This window comes from Harpia harpyja, chromosome 4 (assembly GCF_026419915.1).
Source record: "Harpia harpyja isolate bHarHar1 chromosome 4, bHarHar1 primary haplotype, whole genome shotgun sequence".
Lineage (NCBI taxonomy): Eukaryota > Metazoa > Chordata > Aves > Accipitriformes > Accipitridae > Harpia > Harpia harpyja.
The window spans coordinates 25,471,867-25,485,571 of record NC_068943.1 but is presented as its reverse complement, the minus strand read 5'-3'; the positions used below and the strand labels follow the sequence as shown (position 1 = coordinate 25,485,571).

Below are 13,705 nucleotides of genomic sequence, written 5' to 3'. Positions count from 1 at the left end.
TTGCCACTCCTCTGTGGAATAAGATTCCTGCCTTCATAGTTTGTAAACAAACAAGTTAAAAGAAGCATATGTTGATTGTGTAAAAAGCAAAGTGTTTCTGAACTTAATGGGGATTTGTCACTAAAATTCATCAGCATCTCAGGAATAATCCAATACAATTCAAATATTGAAAAGCAGTCTGCATTTTAGACTCTCAAAATGTTGCTAACTTACCTAAATTAAAAAAAAATTCTTGGTCACTGTTATACAACACTGTATTTGTAAGAAACAGACTGGGAGTAATAAAACATAAATATTTTATAAAGCATAATGCAGCAGCAAGCAAGTTAACATGCAAATGATTGCCCATCAGAAGAAAGGAAATACACTATTTCATTGAAAGCTACGAAGTCAAGTGATCTTAAATCTTCAATTTCTTAATCTTCTCTTACTACAATTTTCCCCCTTGTCACAAAACAAATTTGGAGAAAATACGTTTGCCAGTTTTTGTGCTTGCTATGAAATGTCAAAACCACTCTGCTCTGAGCCACATTTAAGTTCCCTAGGTCTCAGATACTTAATATTATTAGCTGTTTGCCCAAATCAGACACAGAAAGACTAAACCAACAGAAAACTCAGATAGAGGGACAAAAAGTGTCAGTTGGAAAGCACACCCTTGTTCCAAGATGAAGTTACAAGTCAACAAAACACACAGCTTTAAAAGCGTACACCACTGCAACATTTAAGGTTTTGGGATTTTTTACTGTTAGCCTTTTACTAAACAGCTATCATTTCCCTTAAAAAAAAAATATATATATATATATGTGGACAATTTGATACTGCTTTGCAGGTGATGTTTCTTTAGTCTGTGAAGAGGCCTTCAGTACACTCTGAGAAATATAGGGAGTTGGGGAGAAGATTGCTTACTACAGAGCTATCAGGCTCTTTGTCCATATTCCAACCAACACAATAAACCTGCTGACTTATGGCAGCTACCATTACAAGTTAGACAAGTCCAGTAGGCTAAGGAAAGGACAAGTGCAACAAGGTAGCAAGCTAGCCCCTTTAACAAAAAAAAAAAAAAACAAAAACAAACAAACAAAAAAACCCCTACCAAAATTAAGTTCTGTTTACCAAAAAATACTTTTGCTTTGAGAGAACTGTGAACTTTGCCTCAGCTCTCTGCAATAAAGCACAAGTTTATAGAATCAAAGTTTTATTATTAACCCATCAGACTCAAATTTCTTAATAACCATTTCCAGCCCATGAAACTCTGCTAAAGAAATAGCAACAGGTGATTTAAGTCAATCTAGGAATGATAGGTAGAGGCACCATGCTCAACACTACTAACTTTGCACACCTAATCAACAATAAGCAGACCATTGGTTCCTAAGCTAGGAAACAGCAGTGTTTCTCAGCACGTGTTGCACGTTGTCCAGCACAAAACTCTCTATGCTTAAGCTCTCAGTTATGCACAGAAGTACTTCAGCAAGAACTCTGTATAGCACTGTAGTTGTAACAGCTGATCTTTAGGTGCCTACAGAACATTACTTCCTAGGTAAATTCAAAGACTTTGTAAAATGATCCCCTTTAAGAAAAACTATTCTTACCTACAAAAGAATAGTACAGACAATGAAATAGGTAACTTCAATAGCAAGAGAAAGAAATCTTTGTGATACAGAACCTCATCTGCTGTTCAAGATACAGATGAAGTTTGAGAAATACAGTGTTAGCATGACACTGAATATACCTAACACCATTATTAATAAGTTTTACAAGCAACTGTTAGTTTGTTAAACATGGTATTCCTAAGCTAGCCATGCAGCCCAAGTAACTTTAATATTAAACATGCAGCCACAGATATCTTAACTATACTGCATGTAAATTGGCACAATTACCTGTGTCAAACTCATTTAGCTGTGATTAGAACATACTTCAAAGCCATACATAGATTTTTGCCACTCACACTATGTTACAGATAATTAAAATAGTTTCTTGTATCAATAAGGTTATTTCTATTGCATTAGCAATAAGGTTATTAGCTCTGCATAGCCAAAGCAAAACTTAAGTTGTCTTACCACATCATCTGTCAGTGTCCTGATATCAAAGTGCTGTAAATCAAACAGGAAACCAGTCACGTCACAATTGTGCAGTAAAAAAACAACAGAAAAACCCAAACAAAAAATCAAGTCTCAGTTATAGTTACTGTTATTCAAAATAAGATGCAAGTCAAACAGTATCGAATCATGGCACTTGAAGTAATAATTTCTTGGCAAGTTGTACTTTGTTGGCTTATAGTGCACATCAAGTTATACAGGGAATACAGAGTAGATTAAAAAAAACCTGTAATCTGATCCTTAGAATAGTACCAGAAGAATATAAACCAAGCACAGCTTGAAAGAAGTTGTGTTTTATTATATTTTATAGCTAAATATGCTAGAACAGAAGACCTGCTCATAATTCAGCTACTAGAATTGTGTCTTCTCAAAATGGCTGTGGGGACACCAAGGAATCGGTCCAGAGATTTTAAACTCAACAGAAAAACATGGAGTTCCTCAACAATTCAAAACTCTCTGCCAAGCTGCAACACTCAAACAACTAAGACTGTTGACTACTCTCAAGCAATGCCTACATTGCAGGCAGAACACAAAGGTATTAGTAGTAACTGACATAAGCATTTATTAGTAGTAACACCCAAAAAACTATAGATCACTCGCTGCTGTGTGAAACAACAGTTCCTGAACCAACTCTTTTGCTCTCCACCACACTTATACAAACGCAGCAAGTGCTAGGATGCACAGCTCTTGCACAAAACTGAAGAGCAGCACTGAAGAACATTGGCGACTGATGAGTCAGTGTTGCAGGGATCCCATTTATAGTTTTTATGAAGAGGCCGAGAACAGACTTGGCAGGGTAATGGGAAGAATGTGAAGTAGCATACTTAGTGAGATAGAGTCTTACCCTATTCTTAGACTCCCCTCACTGCCTCATGTACAAAGCTTGGCAGCAGCTACAGCAATTGTCAATGGCTATATCCAAATTAATCAGATTTGGAAACTCTTGCTTTGTCTTCACCAAGTCAACAATACTTAGGCATCATTACTTATGACATGTTCTCTGGCTCTTCCCTCAGAATTGAAGAACAATTTCATGTTAAGTCAAATATTATCCCACAATAGCTCTACTCTGAATATTGTCAAGAAACTGAGAAAGAAGTATCTGATGAATGGCCATGAAGTTAAAAATAAATAGCAAGTGAAGTGTGAGGGAACACTCAGTACTCAGTGACATAGTGTAAGTTCTACCATCAAAAATAAAAAAAAAATTGGAGCTAGGTCAGTATAAAATTTTATGACAATACCATTCCATGTTCTAATAGATGAGGGTTTCTAATAAATGAAAACAACAACAAAGTGAAAATATTTCAATCCAGTCAGGAGACTGAAGATCTGTATCCCAGTATTCCCATTGGTGTTTTCCTGCTGCAGCAGATCAGGCTTTTGCCCCACACACTGCTATGGAGCTGGGTTTTATGACTTCTTCTTCCCATTCTGCTAAATAGCTACAAAGACAGCATGAGCGTTAATTTCTGTCATTTGCAAGAGCTCACAACTTTACATTTAGCAAGTTGATGGTATAATACTTCTATCCTTAAGTGATCAAAACTGCAGGAGAAAACACTAACATATGGTCTTGCACTGCAACTTGGTAGCAAAGAACATAAAAATTTATTCCTTTTTCATACACAGGACTTAAATCACTAAGCCTTAAGCAATGCACAGATACCATTGTGAAGCTCCTCTAACATCGTAGGAAACTGAGTAATCTGCTTAGAATGAAAATTTTCTGCATTATCTGCTTTGAGATGGAAGTTCAAGATTCATGTCAAACTCATGTACATTCCACTAAACAGAAACAGGAAGCACAACATGAGGTTCACTTCCATTTAGGAATAGATGTTGGATGTTCTGCAACTGCTTTGTACAAGACACTATCATCATCTGTAGAATCAAGGCAATATTTTTCAGATTCAGGTTTTGTTCTCTGAAAAAGGCAAAAGTGAATGGGATAGTTCAAGACAGTGTTGTACCTTTCAATTAAGCTGTGAAATTCAGCAATGGAATTTACTGTCGTAAAGGGTGAAAAGTTCCCCATTTTGTATATCAGAACACCTCACTGACTCAGGCATCTGACTAATTAGTGAAAAAAGACTACCATGCAACCAGTTAAGGACACCATAATGGTATAAGAAACTCAATACACAGATATGAGCCTCCTAAGCCTTCATCTTACTGGCTACTAGCAGTACAGGAATCTAAAAATAACCAGCATAAGACCTCTTTCAGACAATGTTGTAGGGTCTGGTTCAAAAGTAACTGCTACAAGGGAGTACACCTACTTAACCAGCACTCATCTATCAACACTGGTGACATTCTGTTTGGAGATTTCTTTATAAAGGAGGAGAAACCCCATGTGAACTACAACCTAACGTTCAGATCTTTTAGCACTCCAATACTGAAGGGCTGAATGACTTGCAGTAAGACATCTCAAAAGACTTATTCTGTGAATTTTATAATACTTCTCAGTCAGAGCAGCTGGTTAAAACTGAGAACTGGGATGATCTTTTCCCCCCTCTCCCTCACCAAGTCCTTCTCTTCTGGCAAGGCTGTACAAAGTAAAACCAGTTGCCAACTTTCCTGGTCTTCTGCAGCATTCAAGGATACAGAGATGTAGAACATTACATGCGGTCTTAAAAAAACAAAAAAAACAACAAAAAAAAAAATCTTACCACACTGGATCTTTTAATGGCATTACATTTAGCGGAGTGCTGTGACTCAAGAACAGGAGTGTCATTTTATTCTTGCCAAAAAAACACATTTCTAATAAGGGGAAAAAATAACTAGACCATAGTTAGGTAGAGGTTGGAGCACTTTACTACCACAGGAACATATTTTTATTTTCAGGCCTGGATATATCAGTTCACAGAAGTAAGACATACTCTGCTCAAGTGAACAGGTTGCCTTAAACATAGGCCTGCAAGTAAATAAATCTGGCTTAAGTAATATTCCTATAATATTCAGTTACTGCTAAAAACATGATATAAGCTTGCAGAATACTGCTTTACAATGGATGAAAATACTAATATGCTATTCTGTGCCTTCCATGAACTCCAGAATAATAAAATTACTGCTTTTGAGAACATAGGAGCTATGTACAAGTATTCCTCTAGTCTGTTTATCATGCAGGAAGTAGATATGCAAAATTGAAAAACAAATTAACGATATTTTAAGTACATTGACATCCTGTTTTCTAGTCAAAGGGATACAAAACCATGAAGAGATTAAGGAGTTAATTAGGATACCTCAGAAGTTCAGATTTCTCGGTAGCACCTACAGGTGGAAAAGCAGAAGTATCACCATTGCTTAGTCTTCAGCTATACAAGCACATCTATAAACAACTAACATTTTAAAACTACATTTTCCAGGGTAACTTAGTTGTCAGTCTGGGACACGGAGGAAGAAGTCATTTTGTTTGGCAGTTGAGAAGAAGCAGTTTAGTTAAAGCTAAGTCACAATTAAAAAGAAGTGTATAGATGTATCATTTTTGAAGAAAGAAAGCAATCTGACATATAATTACCCTTTATTGAAGATTATGTCTCTCAGGCATACTGGTAAATAACTGATTTCATTGCACACAGGATATACACATACATTCAGTGTATGGTACAGTGTTCTTGATAAGCTGTCGAAAGGCCCGATCTCAAAAACATCAAAGACAGTGAGAGCCTTAGAAACCAAAAGGTACACTGGGACACAAGAGCTGAGGTTCACAACACAGGCACAGCAACAAGACTACTCACAGAACAGAAAGAGCACTGTGTCTCTTGAAAAAGCCACACCTGACAACTTCTGCACCACCCAGCTAGGGAAAGTAAGCCAAACGCTATTTGGCTTCATATATATTCACAGTGAAGAATCTTACTGTCATACAGAAGAGGATGATCTTATGTTGCATATCCAAACAGTAGTGTTGTCCCAAAAGTGGCATTGTTTACCTAGTGTGCAAGACACCAGTATACACACAGAGCAGTGGTATTTTATTCCACTTCATGTTTGCACAAAGATGGGGGCTAGGTGGTAATCCACAAAGCTAGCACCACTTATACCTAAATGGGCAAGCAATTTATACAGTTTAGTTTTACATATTTAGTTTCCAAAGTTGTTCCCCAAAACTATTATTGGTAGTCGCTTATCTGCCACAGTTTCTATTGGGCTAAAGTTTTCCCCACTTCGAAATAAAGGTACAGTGTTCTTTTATTCTACAGCACATGCTCAAGGGGGGGGGGGGGGGTGGTGTAAGTCTTTTTAGTCTTGAATTGGGTCGGTGGTCATGATCTCCCCCTGCCGCCTTTACCTTTTCCCCAGTTACCGACGATCTTTGCTGACTTCATGCCTATTACCAATTATTCAACTTTTGGCACCTCCTAGGGTAGGATTTTCCCTTCTTCTCAGTCTTCTAGTTCTTCTTTGGGGGCACAGTTGTTAGCAAGGCATGCATTGTTTATACAAAGGGTATCCTGTTTCACAACAGCTTTGTGGCCTTTTTAATGGCTTAAGTACATCAGTAGCACATACTGAAAATTAATCTGCAAGACAGAGTTTAATAAGTTGAGTCATTGTCTATATAATTACCCCAGTCAACTCTGGGTAGAGATAGTGAAGTGAAGCAAAGAAATGAGAAATGCCACCTTATTGGATCAACAGTACTAGTTTGATCTTTTGTGTCATTACATGTATTACTCTATCTTTGCGTATGCATATTTATAAACAAAATTCTATCTAAATGCAGTACAAACAGTCCAGGCAACCAGGCCCAGAATTCAGAAGAATACCATCTTCTCAGATGGGACTCTAGTCTCATGTCTTCAGCATTTTTTCCACCAACACTACAGCCCAGTGTGGCCTGGAAACAATGAAAAATAGCGTAATACAATATAGGGAATAGTCTGTATCATCTAAAAGTTTTGGCACTCTACCAAAAGGTGCAGCACCTACGTCCTCCACAGGTGCTCTTTTCATCATCACATAAGCACAGAGTGACATTGCTCATCTGACTTTCTGGATGAAAACAGCATGTTTAAAAAACCAGTATGTTTGGTACTTGAACTCAGATCATGCCTGGCAGGGATGGATATTGTTATTATGCCAGAGAAGCAGACAAAGTCTGATTTGTTGATCATAAATGGAATTTGAAGACTGACAAGCACCCAGCCATATACGCCTGCCGACATCAAAGGAGTTTTAGGCATGCAAAGTAACAGGATCTCAGGCAGCTAAACAAGAATTTCAACATGCATGCCCTCCACTGCACTGAAGTACTTCAGTTTACAAAAAATAAAAAAAATCCCACAGCCTGGTATCTGAATCCTTTTGGGATATTCATTTTTGCCTTCCTTGCAGAAGAAAATAAAGAAACAAAACCACATATAATACCCCCTCCAAACCACAGCACACATGTACTGCTTCTTTGATACATTAAGAAGAGCTTAGAGCCTACATGTAGCTATGGGGGGGGGGGGGGGGGGGGGGGGAGGGAAGAGGTTTTGCAATGAGTTTTAGAAGAACTGGCCAACTTAAGCCTGAATGCTGAAATGACATATACAAAGACTAAAGATGTACATATAATCACATAATCCCTTCTGTATCTTTTTAAATTAGAAAGTGAGAAAGAACTCATCACATGCTGCCATTAATTCTGTCACCAAAAAGATTCAACACTAGCTGGTTTTTTTCCCCAAAGGCTATTCTCCAGCAGAAACACAACCAGAAGACTGAAGCAGGGATTGCAATGAAACCTGTAGACTCAGACAGACGTAAATTGGATGATTACAGTGAATGCTATTACTTTAGGATCTCCTTTGTCACAATATTCCCTCAGTAATTTTGCTACCTCAGTCTGTAAGCGCAATTTAGAAACTGCTGTATAACCCCACAGCTTTTCCTACTTTTAATTTCCAATATACTACTTCAGCATTTATTTAACGGCTTTATCACAGACTCTGTTGCTTGGAAAGCAGTCTGAAAAGCAATCAGGGGCAAAATTATCTTAACATGACAGTTTCTACACAGTGATATTCTTTAGACATTGATGAGTTAAATGCAAAAGTGGTGCTTACAGGTAAGATTATATAACAAAGTGCTAGAACACAGCACTAAAATTTAGTATCATAACACACAGTGTTAATTCATGCCAACAAAAATAACAGCATGAGGAATTTACAATTTTACAAAGCTGCAATAAAGTGTTTTAGGTAACATCTGTTCAGCAATCATTTCTTTAAAAGACTAATTTAGATTCAAGGTCTTACACTGCAGCGTAACTGCAGCAATAATTCAGTCACTTCGTAATTAAAGATATTGACACAGATCGGTCTTACCTTTCTACTCTATGCCAGAGAAATGGAAGTGCTTTTGCTCTTAACTACATCTTTCTTTGATTTACAGACACTGTTAAATGCAAGTGTTAATTTGTCTATTTTTAACAGATTGGTGCAAACAAGAAAGCCTTCTTAACTCATGTAAATTTCATAAAGAACTTAATCAAAAACATAACCTGAAAGTCACTGAAGACAGGTGAATGGTATACTGAAATTAAGAGAAACACCTCTAACTTGAGCTAGAAATTGATCTTTTGAGGACTAGTGTGTCTACAAGTTCCAGTCCCAGTAAAATGCAATTGGAAGTCACATAATCTAGCACTCATTTTTATGATTTCCAAGGGGGGGGGGGGGGGGGGATTTAAAGGAAGTGGCAAGCAACTGCTTTTACACCAACCCCCCCAGCAGATTTCAAGGTTCCTGCTCAGCCAATGTATACATAGGAAAAAGGTATAATCTCTGCCATCCTTCAATTCACTTCCTTTTTTTAGCAAGCCCTAAACCTCAAGGGTGAATGTAAGAGCTTTCAATAAGCTGAAGTACCACAGTATCATAGAATAACTTTTACCCTTTTAAGAGTCCTACTCTTCCAAAATCTTGGACCTGCTGAACAAAGCCAAGCTAGTATGTTCTTCAAAACTAGCCATCACTCCTTAAAAAAATTTTTTTAAACGATTCTGTAAAAGAACAGAAAGAACTGAGGCTTACAACTCATTCACTTCTCAGAAGCTAGTTTATTCAGAAAGGCAGTACTTCAAGATGACATTTGATTGGAATCAACCTCTGTTTAGCCCAAAAACTCTTTCTCCCCCCCAAATGAAGTGGGATTTAAAAAGAGAGATTTTTTTCCCCCTGCTAAACAAGAATTTTCTTTGGAAGGAAAAAAAAAAAAATAGGTACACGTTAATGATGTCAACTTTGTCAACCAGCAATCCAATTTCACCTCAAGGTTTGTCAAGGAATCAAATTATTTTTCAGATTAGCATATCTGCTGTGACAGATCAATATGTTGCATTGATTGGAAGGGTCCAACCTGGAACTTACTTTCAAGCCTTTCACACTGAGGAAAATTAGACTAATACAATCTGGATGACTTGAGTTCACTGAATCTAACAGCCAATTTCATCCACATTTGACAAACATACAAGAGATCAGCAATGTAATTCCGGTGACATGAAGAAGTATGGCACTGTAAGTATCCCAAACACAGAAAAGGCTACAGCCTCTATCTAAGACTGCATTACAGAGAATTCAAAGGGGTGAGGGAAGTTTTATGTATTCTGACACAAAACTAATTTAACTAATAAAAATATATTGAAGAGGTATTACAGGAAGAGTTAGATGTGAGCAAGTCAAGACAGAACAGAATCATTTAAGTTGGAAAAGACCTTTAAGATCACTGAGTCCAATCGTTAACCTAACACTGCCAAGTCCACCACTAAACCATGTCCCTAAGCACCACACCTACATGTCTTTTAAACACCTCCAGGGATGGTGATTCAAAGGACATTGACTCAATAGTTAATTTTAACTATTAAGTAGGTATTCTTTATTAGCAGCGCTGGTTGCACGGGGGATCGCTCCACCTATCGTGCACACCGTTAGGCTTTAGTGTACAGACTAAATACAGAGCGTTCATGTATATGCATTAGATTTCCGAGAAATACGTTACATATTCATCCTTTTTCCGAGAAGTCATTAACATATTATAATGTTCGTTACGCATGCGTGTTAAGGTCTCTGGTGGTCTTTCGGACGTCCTCTGGTGGTCTTCGCTAGTCTTCCTCACGGTGTCCGCTATTTGACCTTTCTCTTAAGGCATGCGCAGTGTGGGTCATCCCAGGTGGTTTATCTCTTTTCTCCCAGTTAGCTGACCCTGGCCAGTTTTAATCACGAAGCTCAGCAGAACTCAAGGTTTCTTATCTCTTTGTGCCTACTGTTAACAAAGCTCAAGGTTTTCTTACATACCAAAGGGTTTAAACTTGCCTAGGCGAACATAAATCAAGGGATACAAAGATACAAAACACAAAAAAACAGGATGAAAGGACATCACCACAGTCAGTAGATTACACATACAGGCCTCAATTATTAACAATTAATATAATTGTTTATAACAGTCTCTTGAGTCTTCACATCATTCCCCCCTTTTCTTTATACCTTTGCAAATTCTTTTGCAATCATATAATTCCGTTATTTTCAAGAGACCGAGCGAAATATTTCCCAGTTTCTACTTGATGTTTAATTTTATTCCGCTTCCAATTCTCATAGCTCTCGGTGGTGTTCTGGCTACACCACATGAAACACTTAAGCATTACGCATACTATTATCCCTAAGGCTATGAGAATTATAAATGTTATGAATATTTGCTTTAACCATTTAAAGTTCGGTAGCCATGAGGTTAATTTATCCCATAATTCCTGAAACCCCCATGAAGTGTCATCCTTTGCTATTTCATGTAGTATTTTGGTCTGTTTCCAAATTTCTTCTAAGTCAGTGGATATCCTTCCACTTTGATCCACATACATGCAACAACTCGTGTTTATAACTGTGCATACTCCACCCTGAGAGGCCAATAATAGATCTAATGCCATTCTATTTTGTTGTACAATTTGAGATAAACTGGATATCTCCAATTGTTGGGCTTTTATTACATCAATTGTTTTGTTTTCAAGATTCTCTATTACTGCTGAAATATTAACTATGGCTTTTTCTAGCTCACTTACTCCCAACCATGGAAGGAACCATCGGACAAAGCTGTGAAAGGCAGTAGGTCTCCTTACTAAAGGATTTTCAACTTCTCGTCTAAACCTGTGAAAGTGTGTTCGCACCCATCCTTTTGGTGGAGAACTGTGTATAGTCATATTCGGTACTACAGCTCCCAGAGTACATGTTCCCATCCAATTCTTTGGTAAAACTTTCCGGGCAGTGTCATTGCATAGCCAGTACCATCCTTTTCCCTCTGGCACTGGCCATGCTGTAGTATTAACGGAAGTTGAAGTTCCAATATCTATAGTTTTATTACAAACTGTGTGATTCCCTACATACGTCCCATTAACGCAGTCAAGTTTTCCGAGTCCTTTAGGTGGATTACACCTCTGTACACACGTGCAATAAGGCTCCTGGGCCTTAGGACTAGTTATTTCTAATTTCTGAACTTCGTCATTGCCAGTATACCATGTGGTACTTTCCCAAAGAGTGGCCCAGGAGTGGTTACTTGGTATCGGGATGCCAATCAGCGAGATCCCTTTTCCACCATATTCTGGCATGTGAGTACATATCCAACAATCAGTTCTGTTCAGAATTTGGGAAACGTTTTGTGTCAAGGAGAAATGTGAGTTCGAGTTCCACCGAGCTTCATTTGGACCAAGTAGTAACTCAGTTATTATCATGATCTGGAAAATCGCAGACCTGTGGGTCCTGTAGAGGTGACCGTCCATGGCCTCTCAGGTGCTTTCTTCACTCTCGAATAGTGAATCCAAGCCAGCTGTTCCTTGATCTTAATGGCAGTGAAGGTCGTCAGTAACACTTGATAGGGGCCATCCCATTTCTCCTCCAGGGGTTGTCCTGAAAAGATCTTTACATATACATAGTCACCTGGTTTAAAGGGATGAATTGGTTGATCTAATCCTCTAGCCCTGGTTCCCAAAATCTGTTTATTTATATTTTCTAATTGTTTTTGGAGGGATATCATATAGTCATACAAATGTCCTGTACCTAGTTGGGTTAAATCCTCCCCTGTAAATTGGAACTGATATGGTCTTCCATACAATATTTCAAAGGGACTTAGGTTTTCCTTGGTTTTTGGTTTTACTCTTATTCTAAGTAACGCCAGGGGGAGAGATTGGGGCCAGGTTAGATTGGCCTCCTGACCAATTTTCGCTATTTGTTGTTTAATTAAATGATTCATTTTTTTCAACCTGTCCGCTTGCTTGAGGCCTATATGGGGTATGTAGTTGCCAATCTATCTTCAAAGTTTTGCTCACCTGCTGTACTACTTTGGCACAAAAATGAGGGCCTCGATCGGAAGATATTGTTGCTGGAATTCCAAAACGAGGAATGATTTCATTCAACAATACCTTAGTTACTTCCCTTGCTTTGTTTGTTCGGCAGGGGAAGGCCTCTGGCCAGCCTGAAAATGTGTCAGCCATGACTAACAAGTATCGGTACCCCCCTTTTCTTGGGAGTTCCGAAAAATCAATTTGCCACTGTTGTCCTGGATAATTCCCTTTACCAATTATTCCTAACTTTACTTTATTCGCCACATTAGGGTCATTACGTAAACAAATTTCACACTGTTGAGATATTTGTTTCACCATTGTATACAGATTGCGTCCTATTAATTTCTGATTTAAGCTCTTGTACAAGGTATCTGCTCCCCAATGCGTCTTATTGTGTTCAGTTAAAACTGTTGTCCATATTAAATTGGATGGTATTACTATACGATTATCCGCTAAACGAACCCATCCATCTGACTCTATTTTACCTTCCAGATCTTCAATTAATTTTAGATCTTCTTTTGAATAATTTGGTTTTTGATTTGTACTTACAGTTTGGATTTTACCGTCTGGTATTAAGGATAATGTTTCTGCTTCCGCTTCTTCTGCCACCCGCCTAGCCTCATAATCTGCCAGTCGATTTTCAATTTCTGGATCTGTGTTTCCTTTCTGATGTCCTCGACAATGCATGATAGCTACCTTTTCTGGTTGCTTTACAGCCTCTAATAGCTTTAAGATTTCTTCTGCATGTTTTATTTGTTTTCCTTGAGCAGTTAGCAATCCTCGTTCTTTCCAAATTGCACCGTGAGCATGAACTACTCCAAATGCATATTTAGAATCTGTCCAAATGTTAATCTTTTTACCTTTTGCCAATTCCAATGCTCGGGTGAGGGCAATTATCTCCGCCTTCTGGGCTGAAGTCCCAGGAGGTAAAGACTTAGATTCGATTACCTGTTGGGTGGTTGTGATTGCGTATCCTGCTTTACGTTGTCCCTGCTTTATAAAACTACTCCCGTCGGTATACCAGGAGTTTTCAGCATCCTCCAGAGGTTCTTCTTTGAGGTCTGGTCGACTGGAATATATAGCTTCTACTGTTTCTATGCAATCATGTGTCACTGGTTCATTCAGAGTCCCACTAAGAAAAGAGGCTGGATTGACAATGTTAGTAACCACAATTTCTACATCATCTTGTTCTATCAACACTGCTTGGTACTTTAAGAATCTCTGGGGCGAGAGCCAATGGCTTCCTTTTTGTTCCAAGACCGTTGAAACTGTATGAGAGACCAGCACTGTT

General features: G+C 38.2%; 1 protein-coding gene across 1 annotated transcript in view; it reads right to left on the bottom strand.

Annotated features, from left to right (window-relative positions):
* DIAPH3 (diaphanous related formin 3) overlaps positions 1-13,705 on the bottom strand; it is a 258,871-nt gene that overhangs the window by 236,499 nt on the left and 8,667 nt on the right. The window contains exon 2 of the mRNA XM_052786020.1: positions 2,058-2,090. Within this exon, the coding sequence (XP_052641980.1) occupies positions 2,058-2,090 (33 nt within the window). The remainder of the gene's footprint in view (positions 1-2,057; positions 2,091-13,705) is intronic.